Source organism: Triturus cristatus, chromosome 1_2 (genome assembly GCF_964204655.1).
Source record: "Triturus cristatus chromosome 1_2, aTriCri1.1, whole genome shotgun sequence".
In the NCBI taxonomy this organism is placed as follows: Eukaryota; Metazoa; Chordata; class Amphibia; order Caudata; family Salamandridae; genus Triturus; species Triturus cristatus.
This window is the reverse complement of record NC_140580.1, coordinates 1,116,661,353-1,116,685,928: the sequence shown is the minus strand read 5'-3', so window position 1 is coordinate 1,116,685,928 and position 24,576 is coordinate 1,116,661,353. Positions and strand designations below refer to the sequence as shown.

Genomic DNA, 24,576 nt, shown 5'->3' with positions numbered 1-24,576 from the left:
TCTGCTGACGAGAGGCAACTACCTCGAAACACGTGTCCAGGGATGGCTAACGCGACACTCATTTTCATTTTAAACTTTTGGCATAGGCGTACCCGCCGACGCTACTTCATGGACCGCAATTCTTTGGGGAAACACGCCGATAGGACTAGCAGAGTGCGGCCAATCGGATTTTGGTTGATATTCAGACTCCCTTGAGCCGGTGGGGCTGACGAGCCCATGGCTACGCACCTGCGCGCCTTGAGTGGTACTTTACCTGAGAATATTTTTTGGCAGCCTACGCAGCAACCCCACACACATACCTACTCCCTGCTGACGAGAGGCAACTACCTCGAAACACATGTCCAGGGATGGCTAACGCGACACTCATTTTCATTTTAAACTTTTGGCATAGGCGTACCCGCCAACGCTACTTCATGGACCACAATTCTTTGGGGCAACACGCTGATAGGACTAGCAGAGTGCGGCCAATCGGAATTTTTTTTTTTCCCAATTCCTCGTGTTCTCAAAAACGTGATTAAAAAAATTAATCAGAATAAAGTGTAATTTCTTGATGGTCTGGGAACAAAATATCTGGAAAAAGGGTAAGCTGTAGAATTTTTTTACCACCGTTAATGGAGAGGTGGTAGAAATTAGAAAGGCTAAGTCCCCCTTAGCTCGTCCATGACTGGAGGGGATGGCTGAGGTACTAAAGGTCTTTTACACATCTAGATGGAAATCCCCCATCTGCCAGGTTTCTTGCAGGCAGATCAGTTGAGATGACTGAATTGAGTTTACCCATTCATTGTTTACCAATTAATTTTTTATACCTGCAATATTCCATGTCACAAGTTCTTACTTTGGTGCCCAAACTGAACATGTTCGGGGATCCACGCCCACATTGGTGGACTCAAGCAATTCCTACAAGTTACAGCCGGTGTTTTGGTTAACATAGTTAAACTCCTTTCCAAAAAAGGTCAAAAGGACCCTCCTGGCGTTTAGGGAGTTTAGACTCTTTCCCGATGGAGTCAAAAGAGCCCTGCTGGTGCTGAGCTTTTGATGCCTTCGTAACCCTTTCATTGCAACCATCCAGTCAGTCACAATCATCAAGGAAAGTCACAAGAGCATATCTGTAAAAAAGATCCAGCTTCATTGAGACGGGGTGCAGGCCACCTCTAGCCGGGACTTGGCACAAACCACCTCCAGCCAGGACTGGGCACCTAGGTAGCCGCCACCGATTTAGCTGGGGGGCCTGAACAATTGGCGGAGCTCTGTAGAAGAAGCTAAATGGGAGAGCTCGAATGAGATGGGGAAAACGGTTAACATCAGGGTGCCTAAGGGAATCAAGAATTCTCCCTGCCACAGATGGCCTACTGAAATGTATAATAATCTCCATCCAGGGATTTCTCTTCTTTGCCTATCCAGTTTACTCTTTGTACCATATTGCTCCAACCTCCAACATGGACCCCCAGCTTGGAATTAGAATCTAACCAGTGCATAGCCTTGTTCTCTAGTTGGATGAAGCTTTCAGTAGAACCGGCCTTAAGAGGAGGGACATTTCCCCTCACTATAACTGAAGGTGTGGCTTCCGGTGGCAGGTTAGGTATGATAGTGTTTGGCGGGGAAAAACGTGTCGCCCGTCTAACAGGTATAATAGTTAGGGCCACTTCAGACAGACCACTCCGGGAGAGGTTGGCTGACTGCAAACCCCAATGGTCACCCCTGCACCAGTTAAGATGCATGTGGCTGGTATAGTCCAGAGCAGTGAGTGTTAGATCACGCCCCCTCACTAGATGCCTGTCGAGTGTGGGGTATAGGAGGAGGATTATTAACCTGGTCACTTAATATCTCACTGGCTCTCCACTCTAGCTTGTCACAAACAACCTGTGAGGTGACAGTGTTTAAAGAAGGTGGTGGGGCCGGAGTCAACCCTTCTACTTCTTTAGTATGTGTCAGCTTCTTACAGCTTGTCAGTGCCAATTCTATTGCAGCTAAACAAACACAAACAGATTCCAATTTAGCCTCCAAAACACTACTAAAATGTATTGTACAAGGAGTCCATTAAACTCTCCAACTAGTCCTTTTCCTAGGCATGATATCGTTGAATCGTGTGGATTGGATAGTAATTACCTTGGCGCGTTTAGGTTTAGATTTGCTACCCATCTCAAGTCTCTTCCTTTTTCCTGCTACCCTTACGGCCCTTAATTGTACCCAACAGGACTTAGGGCTCTAGGGGAATGGACCTCTTTTGGGGCATGGGTAACAAGGAAGGTTTAACAATAAAAGCAAGAAGTCGATGAATGTCCCTCCATGTACTCAACATTTAGAGGGGGCAATGCATCCGTGTGCCTCAGGGCCTGGGTGGCAAAAATCTCCAAAGATGGTGAAATGCAAGACGAGAGAGACAAGTGGCATTCAGCCAGTTCACTTTCTTTATTAAGGACGTCCACTGCACGGTGCAGCAATGCGTCCTTAGTGGTATTGGTATGGGATGTAGAAACACCAGCCCATAGCTTTTTTCCCCCCATTGCTTGGGCTTCCATATAATGTGGGAAGAGGTGAATTAGAGGGAGCTACAAGTCCATGCATTCAATATAGCGCGCCTCAACCCCCCCCCCCCGCAACCTTGATGAAGGAAATGATGAAGGGAGGTTGTCTCCCAGCCCCTCGGCAGGCTGGGACATGAATTCCTGATGCGCTGGTACTTCAAGAGTTAGGACAAGAGTTAAACCACAAACAGTATAGAGGCAATTGGACCATGGAGAAGGGCAGTACAACCATCGGTGTGGAACAGCAAACAGCACCCACGGTTATCCACTCACCTCCTCCCCCTAGTCTTGCAGGCTGCCAACTCCACCACACACACACACACACATCAGGAACGTAGACAGTAGAGCTAGAGACGTTAGTCGTGGCTGGAATCTAAAGGTCACTGACTTCTGCACTATTAGCTTTCTTGCTCGTGGCAACCTGCTGCTTTAATTGGGCTCGCGTTTTGAAGCTGCTAACTCAATTATCAGCAGCGGACACCACATAAACTACGAGGCCCCAACTCAACAAAAAGCAGCCATGATGAGCTCAAGAATATGGAGCCGCCCCAACACCAACACCACACATCTACAGTCGCTGCTAACCACCCAAAACCACCCTGCTGTACACCAGTCACTGCCCGCCTCCTCGAGCAGGCCGGGTACAGTGACGGTGGTCGGAAACAGCAGCAGCAATGGCATTGGCAGTTGCTGTGGTAAGGGGCTCAACTCACAGCTTTACGGCAAGATCAGGGTCCAGGAAGGAAACAGTGTATACCGCCAGGGTGTTCCCTGGAGTGCAGCTAAAGGGCTTACAGGAAAGCTCAGTCCTTTGAGTTCCTGATCAGTGATTCCGTTCAAGGAAACCCCTCCTGGTTCTCTCTCCGCGTTTGGCAGGCACGAGCGAGTCGTCAGGGGGAGGAGTCAATCACTGAGGAAGTTATGGGGCCTAGGGTGATCGCTTAAAACGCCTAGAGAAAAGGAGTTCAATACTCTTATCTTCTCACAAATTTTGGAGGTCATGCGGATCGGCAACATATTCAATAACAATAAAAGGTCTTAAGTCAATATTAACAACTTCAGGCTCTTAAAATTATACAATCGTTATGTTACTCTCCTGAAAGGGCCCAGGGCTAGTGTAACCTCACGACACTAACAAGGGCGAGTGCGTTCGTCTTGAGAGACTACTTCTGTGGATTATTTAGTATGCTGTGCTTAGCGTGCGCAATAAATACTTCTTTTCGCACTGAAGATAAGTATTGGACATGAGAATCAACTTATTGGGGTCACTGTGTTTTTTTTTTTTTGTAATGAGCCATAGCATACTTGACCTCTCACGCCGTGCAACCACTGGTAGAGTCAAGTGCTAAAGGGGCCCAGCTAACTGAGGACCAATAGCAGGTCGGGTCCCAGGACATCAGAAGTAAAAGGACACAGCCTCCACGGGTTGGCCCAGTAGCTCCTCCTGGGCACGTGGCCTTCTGAAAATGGTTCTAACATACACCAAACACCAATGTACCACAAGAGAGCTAAGCAGGAGGGCCACAGAGGTAGGGCTGAAATGAAGGTACTCAATTTAGATCCCCCACATATTGCCTACTGAAGATCAATTACTGTGTACACCAATAGAAAGCTTGCATGCTTTTAGACACAAAAGAACTAGGTGGCAAGGTCATAAGTACTTCTTAACATTCAGAGATCTGGGAAGGCTACACATGTCTTATGTTTTCACTAGAGGGAATGAAGAGGCACTCCCAGAAACACACCCTCAATAATCCAAAGACACAATAAAATGCTACTGGTAATTATGGTCAACTGATTTTATGAGAGGGTACGAAAAGGGGATGTGAGGAAAGGAAAAAGGCACAAGGGGCGGATCACTGTCTTGTACTAGTGATGCGAGTCCTTTACCTACTCCGCGGGTGGCATGCTTCACCATAAGGCACTTCATCATGCCTCTGTCGTGGTAAGACAGGAAAATCTACTATGCAACACAAAATGATGGACGGAATGTTGAACATTGTCAAACATTCACCCCCAGTCACAGATCTGGGTTTAATCCATCGTTATTTTGCTCACCACGCCACCCCAGTTCAGACATAGCCATATGCAAATCAGTCTTGACCCTGTGCCTCATGGGAACAGTCCAGACCAAACTGCCAGGCCATGTGTTACCTGGACAGGAATCAAGCATCAAAGAGGGGAGTTGCCAAAGAGGGGATGCTATATTGGTAGTTTGTGGGTCTGTCTGAGTAGAGGTTCAGAGGAAGATTTGATTTAAAAATGCCTCCTAGTGGACATGCTGTGCTTTATTGATGTCTTCAGTGGGTATAAGTTAGAATGATGAATGGGGATTGGTTTGGCCTATATATAAGGTTTAGTTTGCATGTCTTATGTCTGCATTTGCTGGCTCTTCAATACCACCCGCACCTCTTATAAAGCCAGCCTGACCAACTCCCCTGCCTATCTGGCTGACAAGCTAACTACCTCTGGTGGCTGTAAGCACACCAACAGACAGGACTATAGACAAGGAAGGGAAAACAAGAAGAAAAAAAATAAGGCAATCGCTTTCTCCACCCATGATCTCTCTGCTACACCAATAGGCACCAACATACAGTTAATTGCCTGAAGTTCGTTATAAAGCAGGGACTCAAACACTATATTTTGGCAGGTGCTACCAAGGCACGTGGAAACAAGGTGTACCTGATGATTCTTCAGCATTTGAACTACAGTGGTTGTCAAATTACATACATGTGAAGTACTTCAAGTCATGAGGAAAAACAATGGTCTCATCTTATTGTCGCCAATATGTCCTCCTCTTAATTTAACTGTAGTGCAAGAAGATTCCTGTAACCATGTTTTCTTTTGAGCTTATGAATGTTGCACTAGCTTGGGAATAATGAAATTTAGTGTGAGCGCCAAGTAAACATGCAGTGAATTTCTACTTTTAGATGCCTGAGTTTGCGATATTGCAAACTTCAAAAAATGCCCCCATGTTTTGCAACTGCATGTGACACCCAGCAATTTGCATGGGTTTGCACACTGCAATTCTTTTTCGTGACTACAATCATTTGTCTAAAATCAGCACTAAGATTTTAAAATATGCCCTTTGTTGAAACGTGCCTACATTTGTGTTACCATTTTATACTAATGCGTGCATTTCACACCACATAAAAATTTGGTTACTCTAAACTAATAATCAGAACTTAAAGTCTACTGCTCATTTTAAAACCCGAAGCCATGCCTGAATGCAGTTCTGGCCGAAGCAATATATGGGCTGTTGAATGCCTGAACCTTTATTTGAAATGACCGGCTGCCACTCTTCAGTGCACGATATCATTTCAATAAATATGCATTAATAAAATCCGATAAGGCCAAATAATGTGGTTCCAAAAGTAAGATGCTGAAAAGAGACTATCAAAACTGGGTCAGTTTCCCAGCCAGGAAAATCTAAGTGAAATTCACCAAATTACCAGGACTCTCTTTGATGCACTTCAACAGGCAGCACTGAGCTATGGTGTGGCTGGGTGGGTGTACAGCGGTAACTGCATAGCGCAAACATAGTCGAAAGGCAGATGTACAGGGTCAAATATACGTCTTTTCATAGATTCTGCTTTTTAAAAACGTCCCTGGTCGTGACATGGAGACTGCACTTTTTAAAACAAACTAAAATGAGATACGATTATCCATCCAGTCTTCTTGGAAAACAGACTCACTCAATACCCAAATTAGTATTCTTAAAGATAAATTGATGTTGTGCACTAAGCTATAAACCGAAAGGTACGAAAAAAAAAAATGTAAATACAAAATGTTTAGAGAGCATCACACAGGTCCTTACAAGACTACACTGGGTTCTCAAAGAACGCCGCTCTACTTTTGAGACTTCGTAGGATTCACATTGAAGCTGTTGCTCGAACTAAGGAGGAAACTAAACACAAAGATTCAGGACTCCAAGAGACACATTACAAAAGTAGCCAAACTCTGATCAAGCGTGACCCGCACCCCAGGAGAAACAAAGTAGCCACACTTGTCAAGCTGGAACCGCCCAGTTTTAGGAAGTCCGTTTCTCTCAAACAATCATACCCCGATAATGCACCAATGATTTGGAATGATCCACCGGCACATCACACAAGCCACAGCAATGTTGGTGGATATCCCGGCAGGACTTGGAACACTTATCCTAGGGTACAAAAGAATGTATCTATGTAGCGACGGAATTGTATTATATACGAACCAAGGTGCGATATGTAAAGAATAAGGATGCTACAAACGTTTAATATGGTGTTAATTGTATTGTGAAACCCTGAAAATCAATACAAAATGTTTTTTTTTTAAAAAGCCACAGCAATGTCCGCAATTATAAGGACTCCAACCCGCACTTTTAGAAGACGATATGTAAATCGGCATCCACCAGTGTTACCAGGTCTCCCCGAACCTGCAGTACAAATAGGCCACAGGTTCACTTCCTCTCCCAGAGCTGGTAACTTGTTAAAACTGAATGCTGATCAGTTCTCTCTGTTGACCACAGAAAATAACTTCTTGGTCATTTCATAGGTTTAATGAGCTTTGAAGACTTTCTTGCAATAAACAAGCCACAACAAGCTTTATCTGAGATTCTGTAGAGCCTGTGCGATACCAGACACAGGATCCAAGATGAAAGTAATCTTTGTGAACAGCATGCTGCCCTCAGCCCGACACTGAAGGAAATCAACTTACAAAATAAAGTCTACCCTTTATCACCACCCGCCAACTTCACTCAAGTCAACTCAGATACTGCTATGGATGGGAACAGTCGACGGATGGTTCCATCGATGGTTTCTGTACAAGACAGAGCCAAACCACCAAATCTCCTACTATCTCCTTGCTGAAATACCCACAACACATTATCCAAGATTCATTCGAAAGCAATTATTTTCATGTTGAATGTTTTCTTATTTTAACTGGCAGAGCTAATACAAGATTTCTTTGTCGCTCAAGTAGGTGGACCAAAGAAAGCAGATTATTGCCATACGGCTAGAAAGAACATTGAGTCACGCTCGAGGTATGAACTTGACTCACACTTCAACTCTTTCTGCCATATGCTGGCCCATAACAGATTCTATTTGACAGGTGAGAGTTACCCAAATCTCGACCTTCAGCAGTTTGAGAGACTGAATACACAGGTTACTGTCCACACAAGCCATACACAGGCAATCACACACAGGCACAACATTAACAAGCAGCCAGAAAGCACACATTTATTTGACACTATCCCCATTAGCAATTCAGGGTGCGCAAACTTTCTCGCCAATATACATTTGCAAGTCAAAGAACATTTCATACTTCACTGTATGAAGCAAAACAATGTGCCATTTCACAGAGAATCATTTTTCCATATTGTAGAGCTGAAAAACCTCTAACATTTTGTGCCTTGAAAGTGATGGTGCCTCTAGCAAACGGAACCCAAATCCACTGTAGTCCAAACTATTTTAAGCTTCCGGTTTTTAGATTGAGAAAATACATTCTACTTTCATATTTGCAAAATACCCTACACCCCCTCTTTATCAAAATCTAATAAAAACTGTAACAAGTACACAGCTACTGTTAATCTGACTACCTCGAACTAAAAGTCGAACACATCATCGGTGGAAAATGTATTATTAAACAGAAATGTGTCGTACACCAAAAACAAGTTGTAAATCAGCTGTGCAATACCATACTTCTGCAATGTAATAGTATCCTGGCCAGTCAATATCTACCAAGGTGAATCAGAAGCATAACTGTGTAAGAAACTTACCAATCAGCATAGTTTGCTAACGTTAGTTCTAGTATTTGGAAGACAGCACTGTCGCCCATTGGTCTCCTGATATGGTTAGTGACAAAGCAAAAAGTAGAAGGCCACGATTATGAAAAAAAGACAGGTTTGAGGGACTCTCTCACAAATAAAGGAGTAGAAATTATTTTCAGATTACTGGGAAGACCTGTTTAACATCTTTTTGTGAAGGCTGAATATTAAGTGCTGCTGTGATAAATAGATATATTCTACTCAACATGGAAGACTTTTTCTGAACCAGACGAATGCTGTGATTTTATAGAAAATGTAGTCATTGCAACTTTATGTACAGCTACCCATAACATACAGTTTAAAACAAATAACTTGAGAAAATGTATTTCTCAAATACCCAGTGTCAAATCCAAGAAAGCAGTCAACATTTCCGGCAATGGGAAATTCCTTAAATGCCAGGACAATATCTAAAAATCAGTGTAGTATTGCAAATGAACAATTCAAATTTTTGTCTGAAACAAGCATCACATTTTTACACGCTCATACTTTGTTAGGACCCTCAAAAATAGTACTACATGTCAAAAAGTCCATGCAGTACCAGTTTTTTATTGTCACCTTTAAATTGGAAACCAAAATAAAGGATAGTACTGGCCTAACACCAAAACAATGGAGCAGATACCACCTGTGATATTTCACAGTACCATCAAAATAACGTTCCACCAAACTAATATGAATTCAACTTCAATTTTGAAATGTCTTTTTAATGACAGTAATATCAAAGGAGAATGCCTCTTTTCTAAAAGTGATAAGTCAAGAGGAAAAAATTCCCAGGTGCTATGAACAGGATGTTGCCCGGGTCTATTTCACTTCAGTAACTGGAAATACCACACCATACTCCATACTTACACCACAACATTCACAAGTGCCTACTATCACACTGACAACAACACTGTGATCTTGCCTACACTTTCCTAGAAATACATTCCAGATAAAGTCCACATATTTGCTCAAATGCAAACACTTACAACTGATATTGGTTCCTCAGGACGCGAATAGGTATACGGCTAGAGTTCAGCCTCTCAAGGGCGTCCATCAAATTAGCTATAGCAGAAGGCGAGGTTCCCGATTTTCTGGTTCCTGAATGAAACTTACAATGAGTCATTAGCTGATACACGGGATTCCCAGCTCTAATTAGGATTATTTTTTTTTAAACAAGAGGAAGGATTTATGCCTTAAACAAAATCTGCATGGAAAGGCCCTTACTGCACACCGAATTCCAGGTTTCAGGGTGAAATATACCCATTTGTTTCAAAGTGCTATTACCAAGGTTTTCTGTTTAAAATGTCACATTGAGACTCCCAAATTCAGTCACTCAATGTGTAAAAATATGCAATGGCTCAAAACCGTTCATGAAAACAGCCAGAATATAATACGATGGTATGATGCCTAAGGTTTTGAAGTCATGCATCCTTCTTCAGGTGGATATACCGAACAGGATTAATAGAATTTTATCGAATTATGAATAAACACTGTGCTGTCCCAATGCAGTTTTCCATTCAGGAGACGGTCATTGCCATCTGAGGCAGACTGGGTGACTTCTAAAGTGTAAGCAATGTACCCTTTCAAGTTGCAGAATTCGTTCAACCCAGGGGTAAAGACTTGGAAGTGTCTACTTCTAGACTGCTGTAACAGAGAAACATTTCTTATATGCACAAAAAAATAATGCATAGTGAAAACAAGGGCATGCGATTACAGGATTTGCTCTGTAGCCGCTTAAAACATGGTGCTCAATTAAGGGTCTGAACAGGAAAGGCACCACTTCACCAAATCAATTAAACTCTCTCAAATAGCTATTAAAATACTGGATTGATTCTACAAAATGAACACAACTGACACTTGTCCTTCCACTCTCAAATAGCAGGCTCAAGCGTGGCTCTCACAAACACCACCCTGGACGCTCCATGTGCTGTTGGCATGGATGAGAACTTGGGCAGCATGTCCTTGGTTACAAATACATACCAGTTTGCTAGCTTGATGTCACTCTATTGCTTTAAGGAAATTCCCAGCAAATCCACTTGGTTCTACCGACCACAACACAATGTGGGATAAAAGCGGAAACAGATAATATTTGCTGTCGATGATAGTTTCCTGTGTCTTTAGCAACACTCAGGAGCTAAAGTAACATGCAGCTCTGAAATAATGATCTGTTTAAAATCTGTCAATTACAACCTAGACGAGGTACCCAATTCTGCCAAAGGGGTTTGGCAGATAAAAATCGAACATGATCATTTTTTAACCTCAAGCTGAAATCAAATGAACACCACAATGAGATGAGCCATTATTGTTCATCACCAAGCGTTGCCATCTGTGTTGAACATAAAGACCAAGTACCCCATATGACATACGGTGAACAGCCCTTTGTGTTTGGGGCACTCAACACTTCAGTCTAGGCTTCTACCTCAAAGCCCCAAAATATCTGCATGAAGTAAAGTTCCAATTGTATACTATGACCAGCTTACTGTTCTGCTTTGTCACTGCAAGCACTTTCTGCATCATACACCAATATTCTGGCAAGGAGACTTACACAGTAAATGCTGTCATGATTATAGGCACCAAATGTCTGTCATTGTTGCTGTCTTACCACGATGTACCTCCCTATACAGCACTAAAGAATCATTGGTATTGGTTTATGAATAGCTCACCAGCCACACTTGTTCCAGATTATCTAAAGTTGCTTTCAAAATATTATATTCGGAAGGAAATACTACTTCACATTTTACAATAAGAATTATATTTAGAAACAAGAGACTTACTCCTGTTGCAATGTCACCTTGTAGACAAATCGAGCATGCACTAGTCAGTACACACTGAAAAGACAAGGGGGAAGAACTCTCAGACCCAGGGTATGCATGTGCTCACAAGCATGAACCTACAGCATGTTCGATACATTTTGCTTTAAAACATTCCTGATACGACTACCATTTCTGCACACTTGCACTTGTAAACTAATTCATATGGCAACACGTCAAACTCCACTGGGAATGGATAAAGATGAACCATGAAAAAGCGACCCTATTAGACCTTGCTAGGTAACAATCAAACAAACTGCCGCTGTCAATTTTTCAGCGTGCTTCCATATCAAGAGACAAGGCCTCCTCACGGAAACCTGATCTTTATTTTTCACTTCTAAACCATGCAAACCGCTATTCAGATAAACAAAGCTGATCAATTCAATTCACCTTTATTTCGGTTTAAAAATCCATAAAAGATATATAGTAACAATCTAGACATAATATTAATACATTTCCAAAGGTACCGCTAGACCATTAAATAAATACAGTTAAAATTTAAACATGTTAAATAGATAAAACATATTGAGGAGTAGCAACAGATACCATTATAGATAATCAAGAACTAATAATTTCTGGCTGGCATCCTTTTAAATAAGTTGCTTAAATAGGAGTCAATACAAAAAGTGCAAATGCTTTAAGTGCAATATATATAATTGATATGTCATTCTGCTAATGTTATTGTTGAATCTTAAAGTGTAAATGCAAACTAGTATAGTAACATTATTACTAATATGGTAGATAAACCACAGGTTCAAAGCTAATATAACAACAATATTCCAAATATAGTATACTAAAATTTCAAACCTTCATTTGCTCTTATTAAACCTACATCAAACAAATACCTACTAACACTAAAAACAACCTTTTGGGAGGTATCAGTTTTCAGTATTCTTGCTGCCTCGTGGCAAGATCCAATACCGAATATCCGACAAATAGGTCTGATCCATTTCTTTCTAGATTTTACATAAACTGGACAGAAGAATAATAAATGCAAGTCATTCTCTCTTGCACCTGATTGGCATAGGGCGCAACACTCCGTATTTTCTTCCCCTTGCTTGCGAGCCCATTTCAATATGTTTGAGTTTATTTGCAAGATGCCATATCGAAATTTCATATATAATGACTTTGCTAGTTGTGGCTGCACCTCGTCCAAGAAAGGCTCGAAACTCCATATTTGTTTCATTAGAAGGAACCGTGTTGTTAATGTACCAAAGGCTGAATTATGTCACACACTATCTTGGATATAGGTCCAAAAAGTTGATTTTAGTATTTTCTTGGAGACCATAGACAATTGTGCAGGCTCCTCCCAAAAGTGCTTCAACCCTAATTTGGTAAACCAACAACAAACATGCTTAAGCCACGGCAAACCTGTACCATGATTGAGCCTTAAAATGTCCTCTAGCCCTTCTTTACAATGCACGAGCTCTTCTGTGGACCACAGTCGCACCCAGAACAATAGTGGTCTTAAAATTGCCTGGTGATCCATACGGCGTACATTTAGGTCCATTACAATAGGTATTAGTGGTGTGCGCATTGGAAGGCGTAGAAAGTTCCTGAAAAACGTATTTTCTCCTACCATAAAAGTATTATTGCTTGAGGGTCCCCATAGTTCTGCTCCATACAGAGAAGCAGACTGCGCCCTATACCTATATACCTCAAGGGCAGGGAATACCGCTTTAGACATACTACTCATGTTTCTTTACTATTGGTAGGGAGTTTTGGAGTAAAATACTCTTGCTTTTCTCCAGTTGCGGTTTCCAAGACATTTTAGTATCCAAGATTATACCTAAATAATAAAAATTATGCAAAGATTCTAGCTTCTGTTCATTAACAGTTAAATTCTTTTTAAAAGACTTGTGCGGATTAACTGCCATATATTTTGTTATGCTAGAATATATTTCCAGGCCCTTAGTCTCACAGAATGCACCAAAAGGTATCTATTACCTTTAGGAGTTTGGGATATTAGAATGGAGTCTTCTGCGAATAGAAGGGCAGGTACTGGCAACCCACCTAACTTGGGAGAATCATGTTCGCAACCCAATAACTATTCTGGAATGTCGTTTACATACAATGAAAATAAGGTGGGCGCCAGCACACATCTCTGCCTTACGCCTCCGTTTACTTTAATTTGCTCAGTAAGCTCTGCCCTCGGACCCCATCTGACCTTTGCAAAGTTATCCTCATGCAATCTTATAATTTGCATGAGTATTTTCCCCGGTGCCCCTTGATTTTTTAAGGATTTCCAGAGGAGATTTCTAGGGATGAGGTCGAAAGTGGCCTTTAAGTCGACAAAGGCGATGTACAGATGACCCTTCTTAAAAACTGTTTATTTCCAACTCATGCAAAGGAATCTAAAAACCTTGTAAATTGTGCTGGTTTTGGCTCTAAAGCCAGCCTGATATTTTGATAAAATACTATTCTACTCAATCCAAACATTTAATTTGTTTAAAATTTGTCAGGCATATCTTTTTTGTAAATCATCTATTACAAAAAAGATATGCGAAGGGTCTTGGCGATTACCTTTTTTTTTTTTTAAATTGTTGTAATTTCAGCCCCTTTCCACGATTCCGGTATTGCTGCACCTCGACAACTGTATTACATAAAAAATTGATACAAGGGCCCCAAATCTCTTTATCATGACTCGGTAAGTCTCGTGGTATTTTATCTGGACCAGGAGTTTTTCCCGGTTTTACTGCATCCATAGCTAGCAGAGAGACTTCCAAACTATTGGGAATGTTACGTAGTCTTGCACTTCGAATTCTATACCACACGTAGATATTGAATAAAGACAGGAGAAATGGCTGACCCATGTTTTAGCATCTAGAAAGAGGTCCTTGCTACATCTCCCCGCTTTGTTTACTTTAGATATCAATCGCCAAAAGCTAGAATGGTCCTTAGCTTTGGCTGCACTAATCCATTCAGTCCAAATGTTATCATCCCATTTTTTCTTAGTTTGTATTAATAATTTCTTGTACCTATTCCTTTTCTTCCTTTAGGCCACTAGATTTTTAGTTTTTGTTGCCAAAATAAGTTCCTTTTTTGCCTTGCGGCATTCTTTGTTATAACTAATCTAGATAATCCCTGGTATATCAGTTTTCCCTTTTTTACATTCTTTAGGAATCCTACTTAAGATAGGTGTCTAAGCATCTACCAATGTGGGATGAATATTCATAATTGGTAAATCTGTAGCAGGGAGATCTACATACGGTGAAATAGTATCTACAAAGATTTCATATATCTGCTTCATAGCCTCATCATTTTCCCCTATAGAAGGCGATTTTTAGGCTCTACGATTGTTACTTAATAATGGTTCAGTGACACTAGAGTTAATATCTCCGTTGTTCAAGGGAGTTGGGTGAAAAGAATGGTCTGCTAGTGTCAAACATAGGGGATAATGATCACTGTCAGATCTATCCTCAACTACCAGATCATGTAAAATTGCCCAAAGGCCGATAGATACCAGTATATAGTCAATACAGCTCTTGCAGTTACTCCTGCTAAATGTAGCTGCGTTCGGGCTATCAGAAGGCAATCGACCATTACAGGCTCAGAGTCCATGTCCTGACACCAATCTCTTTAGCTGTGCAACAGCAACTGTGCAGGGTACTACCGGACTACTTTCCAATGGGGGAATATTATTTGCCATATCTTCTTCAAAGCCGATCAAAACTTGGGTGTGCACAATTCATGCAATTTCCTTTCACAACCTTTTGACAAAAGTGTACGCAGTTATGAAAAATGGAAACCGTCATTTCGTGCTATTATTTTAACCGAAAATACGTCCTTGCGTCAATTTTTGACACAAGAATGCATTTCACGTTAAACAAAGTGCAAAAATCAAAAGCATCGTGAACAGCTGCTCAGATTGTGTGTCTGCAGTAAATTTTTACCACAAATATTGTGAAATGGTGTAATTTTGCATAACAAGTCTAACATGAAATTCCACTAATTAAGCCTGCGTAATTTAAATTTTGTTTAGGCTTAATCAAAAGAACTGGGGGAAAAAAGAAGCTTTTCCTACTTAATACTTGCCTTAAATTCTGTAAGCAACATGTGGCATATAAAACTAAAGGAGCACTATTTGAAGGAACACTGATGATGGACTTCTGCAACAAGAGGACAAAGGCTGTTGACATAGAGGTTATCAAGATTCCTATGGATGAGAGCTCACCTGGTCTCACTTCAGGGGGAAAGTACTTCTGGACACTCAGTTTTTACTTTCAACGTAACACAGAAGAGGGCCACTATGCAGGGAGTTACAGTAAATGTCACATTTCATTGCACCTCAAAAACTGTAAGCCTCCATTGGTGTGCATCATGCCTCAATGCATATAGGTTTAAGCAATGTATGCTAATTTTTGTTTTGGTGAAGCACAACAGTAAATGACCATGTGCAATTGGCTGAAGTCACAGCAAGCTGGAAAGAGAGGCTTGCTAATATATAGACATTCCCATGTTAACTACCACCACCTATGCCCTACATCGCCACTTATACCCCCGCTAAATGCACTCTTCAAAAACCACCTGCACTCCCAACTGCATGCTATGTACTCCCACAGGCCATTACTCACGCCACCAACATCACAAACATGCCATACACTGCCAAATTATAAGTAGCACACCAACACAGTGCACATACACCTATTCTTTTAAAATATTTTGGTAAAGAATTTGAGTTACCTTTAATCCTACTTTCTCGTACTATGACGATCGTTCCAAGATGACCAACAGTTCACAGCCACAAAGAAAGCATTAATAACAGGCATTGTCAAAACCAATAGTGATGGCCTTGACAAACCGGTGCAATAGTGACAAGTTTTTACTGGTAAACAGAAGAAAGAACATGAAGCTGCCTAAACATGGCTGCCAAATGCTTTAGATAAAAATTATTTTAAAAAACATCAAATATAATTTTAATAGAAAGGCAGGCAGGTCTACTTAAAACAGATACAGAAATTGTTTTCGTTTTAATGTGCATCATATGAAAATATGATTCTTTTTGGTGCAAAGGAACCTGAACACAGTTTAATCACAAAAAGATGACCAAGAAAGAATTAACAAAGTAAAGAATAGTTTCACTTCCCTGGCACTGAAATTCTCTTATTTTGAGATGGTCAATGGCTAAAGTGGAGACTGACTCATTGCTCCATGCTGTATACTGTGGTGGACAGAAGCAAAATGTGAATGACACTTGATTAGACCAATGAATGAGGAGAGCTGATCAAACGACTCTGTATTTGTGTTTATATCTTTTATTCATGATAGGATATTTATTACATGAGGCTGGCAAAACAGCTAATGCGATCTTTAAACCAGACCTACAAAGGAGCTGCCATTCAAGCCTTCTACACCAAGTTTATCTGTTTGGGATTTGTGAATGAGGAATGCAAGTAAGTTAGCATCTGGCGCAGGATATTTAACATGCCAGTGCCCAACACCGTTCAGTGGAATGAATGGTAAGTGTTTCCTAGCCTACTGTTTCGTGGGAAAATGCATTTCAGATCAAAAATAGGGGGGGGAAGGGAGAGTTTTGAGGCAACAGCACACAAAAAGATGATCTGATGAGATATCTTCCAATCCAAGCCGTGGATTGCGCACAGTGAAGAACTTAAAGATCTCTTACTACGTCACCAGCTTTAAACACATGAATCAGTGACATCACTATAAGCATTCTATCACAAGCTCTGCATCCACAACAACTGTACTAAAATAAAAACTTTTTTTTTTCTCTAAATGTTCTGATCACTGTTCAGTACACCCTTTCTCGGCCGGGCTATCTACAATGGAAACACCCATTCAGAATTCCATGCAGGATAGTAAGGAAAGCTTACACTGATGTCGCCTGTGCTTCAGTGTATGGAGGCTCTCACTGCTGCTACCTATATAGCTTCTCGTGTGTGTGTGTGTAGGAAAAGTTTGCACTGACTGCCGTTACTGCTGCTACTATACATGTTTGGTGTAGTTAAGAAGACTGAACAGGTGAGGTCGGTGTATGTGAAGCTTGGTAAAGATTTTCCTTTTTTTAAAGTGAAAGTGTCTTTGTTGAAGCACCTTTATTGGTATTCTGCCATTTTCCATCTCGGTTACAAATCTAGAGCTACAGCAGCAGAATGCAAACAAAAAAGTAATAGATCTAAATGATCCAATTACAACGTGGAACAGATTGAGCTCACTGCTAAGGCGGAAGAATAATAGCTTTAGATCCCTAGTACACATGCAATGAATGGTGCAGCATGGGTCCCTGCCACAGATACAAATGGACGGCTTGAGATCCCCGCTACGATGTCTAATTTCTAATATATCAATCTTATACCAATGCACTCAAGAAGTCATATGAAACTGTTGAGAGGAAACGCTGACACGGAGGCACGTGGAAGAAGGTGCTACAGCAGACAATTATTTCGAGCATGTCGAAGAGATGGAACTGATGTCAGTGCGCTTCATAGCACGTATACTTTTTCCATTCTACTTCAGCCGTATAGTGGCAAAACTTTTTCAATTCTGAACTCATGCTAAAATGGAAAAATCAATCTAAAAACCACACAACTTTTGAGACACCATCACGGTTGGCGACGGATTCCCAAGCTCCATGTATTTATAATAGGCACGTTTTCATAAGCTTTTGGCAAGTCTAAAGTGCCTACACCGAGTTTAGAAAACTAATTAGAATAGAAGGATTGACCTTTTCAAGATTTGCATGACTCAAGTGTTTTCATAAGATTAAGCGTTATTACCCTCCTGTGGGTGTAAACAGCATTTAGCTGTGCATCCTGCAATTATGTGCCTACGCTGAGGAGTGCGGGAGTAAAGAGCCGTTAATGCCCAGCAGCTGGAGGACTAATCGCATCCATTTACATTGGCCTCTCCTGCAGGCAGACATGCCCACTGTCGCAGTCTGCTTCATCACCGTGCTCTCCACTTTCACTTAGCTAGAAAGGCTTAGTTCAAGTGTTATTGTTCTCTGCTCATAGCATTAACAGCTGTTAATTGACCACCCTGCACAACAGTACAAGTTTGCTTTACTTTTCTGCTCTGCACTGTGTGAACGTAAAATGCAGGCCCACAGAAGTTAGCATTAGCATTCAAAAGTGTTTGATTGGCATTCTCAATTTTACACAATGCACGGCAACAATAGTCATTGCTCATATACCCAAGGCCAGATCACGAGTCGAGTGGATTACCAGGCTGGAATTACAATAAATTAAAAGTGGCCTAGAGTTTCCACACCTGGAATCTCTGGGAGCACCAGACCCGAAGTTGGAAAATCCAGTCAGTAAAATTGCCTTAGAGATGTACTGCAGTGCAGCCGAGCCACAATCCCCGCCCAACCAAGGGTAGGACGTAGCCTAAAATGCTCTCGTGTGTCAGGCAATATTCTCCTCTTCCCTCTGTCACGCTCAACTCACTCTACACCTGTTTTCTTGCCCATAGCTACCACCTGCTCACGGTATATGGTAAATGTATACATTAAACTACACTGAATTGTAAATTCCATGGAGAATTCTGGCCAGTAAAACTGAGTCCGTAGTTATTCCCAATCCCATTTTCAGAAAAGCATAACACATACCATCTAAAAAAGCTTTCCACTGCCACGCTAATTCTTGCCCTGGTCAGTGAAGAATAACCTATGAGCACTTTCTCCATTACCACCCCTTTCCTTCTGTGTCCACCAGCCATTCCCCAACAAGGATAGGCAATAACCTTAGGAGTCTCTAAACCAGCTTCCCTTAACCATACTAGTCTCGACCTTTGCTTTTATGCCCACATTCCGAGAAACTGAAAGATATAAAACAAACCTGGATTTGTACAGTGTCTGTTTCTCCAACTCAACTGTACCTTTTTAATCAACTTCTCAACAATGAAGGGCCGAGTTGACCCACCCAGATTTTAAACGGATGTAAAACACAAGATTCCTGGAGTGGATGCACTGGTCCACTAAGTCAGACACTGGCAGGCCATCTACTAGCACCAAGAAACCCTTCAAAGCGTTAACACGCTATAAAAGACAGTTAACATGACATTTATTCATCTCCATTGCCATCTTCAAAGTCCACCCACCCCATTCTCTTAAAGTCATGTCATGTCAGAAAATCCCTTAGAGGCCCTCCAAATACCCTTTCTCCTTCAGCCTACTCCACGCAGTACCAGTCATCACACATCAACAAAGGACATCCACTCAGCAGGGAATGCACAGTCCTGCTCATAAAGCAAAGTAACCTTAGTATGTTCTACAAATTTAATTTCCAAGCAGATACAGCTCATATTAATAAAGATACACGGTCGACAAAGGCTCTCCCCTCACCAGCCTTTCCTCTCTGTGCCAAAATCAGTTAAATATACACCCTCCGCAGCCTCATTCACAACAAATCAGTCCACCGCCCTGTGTCAACGATGGATATCTACTCAAGGGACTTGCAATGTTCCTCCTCATCATTGGTTCCCTTCTCACAGCCCTAACTCACCAAATACCATCCCACAACTCAGAGGCCCGGCCACCAAAAGTATATTCTCTCAGGAAACTCCAGCCAAATCCCCTTCAGTATACCCTGCCATTAAAGTAAAGATTATTCCCTCAACTTGTGCCCTTGGTCGCTAAATTATATCCCCTCACCAGACTACCTTATACCCTCTACGTCAGTGGTTCCCTGTTCAATTAAAGATACTGCCCTCAGCGGGCTTCACTATCCACCATCACCAAGCTCACCACACTCAATGAATGAGTCAGCAGGCTCCCATGCCCCCCTGAGTAAAGCCACAACCATTAGTGACGATGGAGCCCCCACAAATGCACCATGCGCTATACCGTGCCTTCCAAACTAATAGGTCTCTATAAGCACACCGTCATAATCTTGTCAATGATGCCCAATGCTTTAAATGGGCAAATACTGTTTAGTACTGAATACCTGCACTTCTTTACTTTGAAAAGTAGAGTAGCGGTACTTCTCAGCACTGCTGCACTACATTTAATCGATCGGAGAGAATCGACACTTCTCAGCACTGCTGCAATTCATTTAATGGGAGCATACCTGCACTTCTTAGCACTGGTGCAATACATTTAACGGGAGAGCACTTCTCAGCACTGGTGCAATGCATTTAATGGGAGAGCACTTCTCAACACTGCTGCAATAGATTTAATGGGAGAGTGCTGACACTTCTCAACACTGCTGCAATAGATTTAATTGGAGAGCACCGGCACTTCTCAAGAGGTGCTCTGGATAGTGAGTGCCAGCACTTCTATAGACCATTAAAAACACTGATGACCCCACTCCTGCCACCCCACCCCTCATGGCGCTTACCCTTCTATCCCCTTGGCAAGCAACCTCCAAAGCACACATCCTCTCTCAGTGCTCCTGCTCCGCGTGTCGGATAAATAAACCCACGACAGCACCCTGCTGCCCACAGACCATCTGTGAGGCAGATCTCCACCCCCAAGATCCAACACAAGCCCTCTCTGGGAACATGGTCTTTCGCTGCACCCTCTCATGTCCCCTCCCATAGCCAGTTAATAACAGCCCAACAGTAGTTCTCCACACGAACCCCGTTTTACCCCAAGCTGCACCCTCCACACCCCCGCCCCTCCCAGAGGGCACCTCTCACCCCCCAGTGCCCACCTTGGGTAGTGAAGGGTCGCACCTGTGTCCCCCTCCCTCGGTACCATCGGGCCAGCCCCCCGGGCACTGACGGTAACCCGCAGCAGCTCCCCACCCCCTTGCTCACTCCCTCCATGCCCCCCTCAGTCAGTGAAGGATATCCCCTCAGCAGGCTCTCCACCGCCCCCTCGTCCGGGCCCGGCTGCTGGTGGTGCTGCTCCGATGCCTCTTCCTGCGGCTCCTCCACAAACTTGTTCTCGTCGAACTGGTCAATGTCCAGCTTGCGGAAGCGCGAGGACAGCGTGTTCTTGGCCATGCCGAGCCGGGAGCGGGGCACCGCGGCAGGCGGAGGGAAAGGAGCCTGCGCCGGGGCTCTCACTGTCAAGCCAGCCCTGCGGAGCGAGCGCCACCGGCCGCGGGAAGAGGCTGGAAACAAGCCACGCCCACACAACGATGGGAGCGAGAGGCAGTGTCCGGGATCATAGCGTCAGCAGCAGGCCTAGCTGACACACAAGCCACATCGGCCCTAGAAAGAGCTTCGAAACAAGCCCCGCCCACACAGCAAGCAGATGAGGCGGTGCGATCGTCCGACTGTCAGATGCAAAGCACGAATCACCGCCTATGAAAGAGGCCCAAACGATGTATCGATTCCTTAACAACAGGTGGAGGCTACAAATGAAATTTAGTTTTCTTAAGACTTAAAATGTATTTATATCGCGCATACTACCCCTGACGACGTGTGCGCGTCATAACGAATGTTAAAGGTTTGTTTCCAATTCTTTTATTTGTGTGCTGTTAAAACGCTACTGGTTCTAACACAAGTTGTCGAAAAGGTACATTTCACCGTCTTTCAGCTTCTCTGTTTTTGAATGAAATAAACAAGAATATATGTTCCAGAATTCAGAGAAAAAACCTGGACTTGAGCAGTAGATCATGCCATGGACATAGGAAAACTTGGCAGAAACTTGGCAGGGCAGAGTAGCTCTTCCAGTTCAGCTTTTTTCTTTGCATTTCTGAGATTTGTTGTCTTGTTGCTCATATTCTAAAATTATGACTAAAAGTCCCAGAATGCTAAGAAAAGAATGGACTGAATGACTTAGTCATGAATGTGTCCGTGTGTGTAACTGGTGTTCATGTAAAGCCCTCCAATACCTCTGGGTGGAGTTCTCGCAATATAAATCTGCAAAAAAAAAAAAGTATGGACCCATAAACTTAAACACTCTGCCACTTGTCAACAACTATTTACCAAATTTCTCCAAAAACAGTGTATCGCCTGCACTACTGCCATTAATGTAACAAGCACTGGCAAAATCAATAGGTCTCACCTATGCAAGATATACTGGTTTTGCCAATATGTTTTAGCCATGTTGTACACCAGTCTGGCTGCTGTTTATCATGGCTAAAGGTTAGTGGGGTAAAGGAGAATGGTGTGGAGTGGAGTGTTGTAAAGTGGAGTATAGTGGAGTGCTATGGAGTGGCGTGGAGTAGCGCAGAGTTGTGTAGAATACAATGTGGTGCAGTAGAGGGGAGTGCCAGGGAGTGGTATAGAGTTTTGTGGAGTGTCATGGAGGGAGCAGAGTGTTGTAGAGTGGAAGGGTGTAGGTGGAGTAGAGTTGAGTGCAGTAGAGTGTTAGAGTGGAGTAGAGTGTCAGAGTGGAGTGGCAAAGAGTGTTGTGTAGAGCAGAGTGGCATTAAGGGTGTTGTGTAGAGTGAAGGAGAGTAGAGTGGCCTAGAGCGAAGCAAATTCTCGTAGAGTTGAGTGGCATAGAGTGGAGTAGTGTAGGTGAGTGGAATGGCATGGAGTGGAGTAGAGTGTTAAACAGTCGAGTGGCATAGAGTTGAGTGGAGTGGCAAAGTGGCATTTAGTGGAGTAGTGGGTCATAGAATAGAGTGGAGTAAAGTTTCATGGAGTGGCATAGAGGGAGTTGCGTAGAGTGTCGTAGAGTGGAGTAGTGTTGTAGAGTGGAATAAAGTGTTATATTTACAAATACACATGTTATTTTAGAGTGGAGTGGAGTAGAGTGTTATAGATTGGAGTAGAGTTTAATGGAGTAGAGCGTCAGAGAGTGGAGTATCATAGAGTGTAGTTTAGTAGAGTGGAGTAGAGTGGCCTAAAGTGAAGTGGCATAAAGTAAAGTGGTGCAGAGTAGATTGGCATAGAGTTCAGTGGCGTAGGGTGCATTGGTTTTGAGTAAAATGGTGTAGAGTGCATTGGCGTAGAGTGCAGTGACATAGAGTAGAGTGGTGCAGAGTAGACTGCAGTGGAATAGAGTGTAGTGGCATAGATTAGATTGTTTCGGAGTAGAGTGAAGTGGCGAAGAAGGTGCAGGGTAGAGTGGAGTTGTTCAGGATAGAGTGCAGAGGTGTAGAGTAGTGTGGCACAGAGTAGAATGGTGTAGCTTGCAGTGTTGTGGAGTGCAATGGTGCAGAATAGATTAAAGTGGCATGGAGTGTTGTAGAGTTTAGTGCCGTAGAATGCAGTAGAGTGCAGGGGCGTAGAGTGTAGTGGCTTAAATTGCATTGGTGTAGAGTAGAGTGGTGCAGAGGGCAGTGGCATAGAGTACAGTGGTGCAGAATAGAATAGAGTGGGGTAGTGTGCATTGACGTGAGCGCAATGGTGTAGAGTGGCATAGTGTGCATTGCCATAGAGTGCAGTCTTGCAGAGTAGAGTGGTGTTGAGTGCAGTGGCTTAGAGTATAGTGGTGCAAAGTAGAGTGGTGCAGAGAGCAGTGACCTAGAGTACAGTGGTGCAAAGTAGAATAGAGTGGCATAGAGTGCAGTGACATAGAGCGGAGTGGTATAGCGTGCAGTAGCATAGAGTGCAGTAGCGTTGAATGTGGTAGAGTAGAGTACAGTGGTGTAGAGTAACTGGCGTAGAGTGCATTAGATTTGAGTAAAGTGGTGCAGAGTGCATTGGTGTTGAGTGCAGTCGTTTAGAGTAAAGTGGCGTAGAGCGCAGTGGCGTACAGTGGTTCATAGTAGAGTAGAGTGGCGTCGAGTGGTGCAGCGTAGAGTGCAATGTTGGACCTACAGACTTCACCCTCTCTGCTGGAATTCAGAAATGGACTCAAGACCTGGATGTTCAACTGAGCCCCCTGCAGCAACACTCCAAGTCCCTGGATACCCTCTTGGGTGATTAGCCACACTATACAAATCCTGACTGACAAATCCTGATTGATAGAATGGAGTGGCGCAGAGTGGAGTAGAGTGGCATAGAGTGCAGTGGCATAGAGTAGATTGTTTCAGAGTGGAGTTAAGTTGCATCAAATTAAGTGGTGCAGAGTAGAGTGGAGTGGTGTAGGGTAGAGTGCAATGGCATAGAGTAGTGGCATAGAGTGCAGTAGAGTAGAGTAGAGTGGTGCAGATTAGAGTGGAATATAGTGCAGTGGCGTAGAGCGGACTGGCGCAGAGTGGAGTAGAATGGTGTAGAGTGCAGTGGCGAAGAGTGGGGTGGTGCAGTGTCTAGTAGAGCGGTGCAGGGTAGAGTGCAGTTGCATATAGTGCAGTGTTGCAGAGGAAAGTGGCATAGAGTGGAGTGGCATAGAGTGCAGTATTGCAGAGGAAAGTGGAGTAGAGTGGAACAGAGCAGGGTAGAATGGAGTGGCCTAGACTAGAGTGGCGTAGAGTGCAGCAGTGCATAGTAGTGTGGGATAGAGAGCACTGGGAAAGAGTAGAGTGGTGTTGAGTAGAGAGGCATATATGAAATGGCAAAGAGTGGAGTGTCAGACTGCAGTGGTGCACAGTATATTAGAGTGGCATTGAATGTAGTGGCAAAAAGTGTAGTGGCGTTGAGTGTATTGGTGTAGAGTAGAGGGGCTTCGGGTGCAGTGGCGTAAAGTAGATTGTTGCAGAGTAGATTATAGTGG

General features: G+C 43.0%; 1 protein-coding gene across 1 annotated transcript in view; it reads right to left on the bottom strand.

Moving 5' to 3' along the window:
- Positions 1 to 21,144, bottom strand: part of ARPC5L (actin related protein 2/3 complex subunit 5 like) — a 90,695-nt gene extending 69,551 nt beyond the window's left edge. Inside the window, exon 1 of the mRNA XM_085613771.1 lies at positions 20,872 to 21,144. Coding sequence (XP_085469897.1) covers positions 20,872 to 21,026 — 155 coding nt within the window. The 5' untranslated portion in view covers positions 21,027 to 21,144. The remainder of the gene's footprint in view (positions 1 to 20,871) is intronic.
- Between the last annotated feature and the right edge of the window lie 3,432 nt (positions 21,145 to 24,576).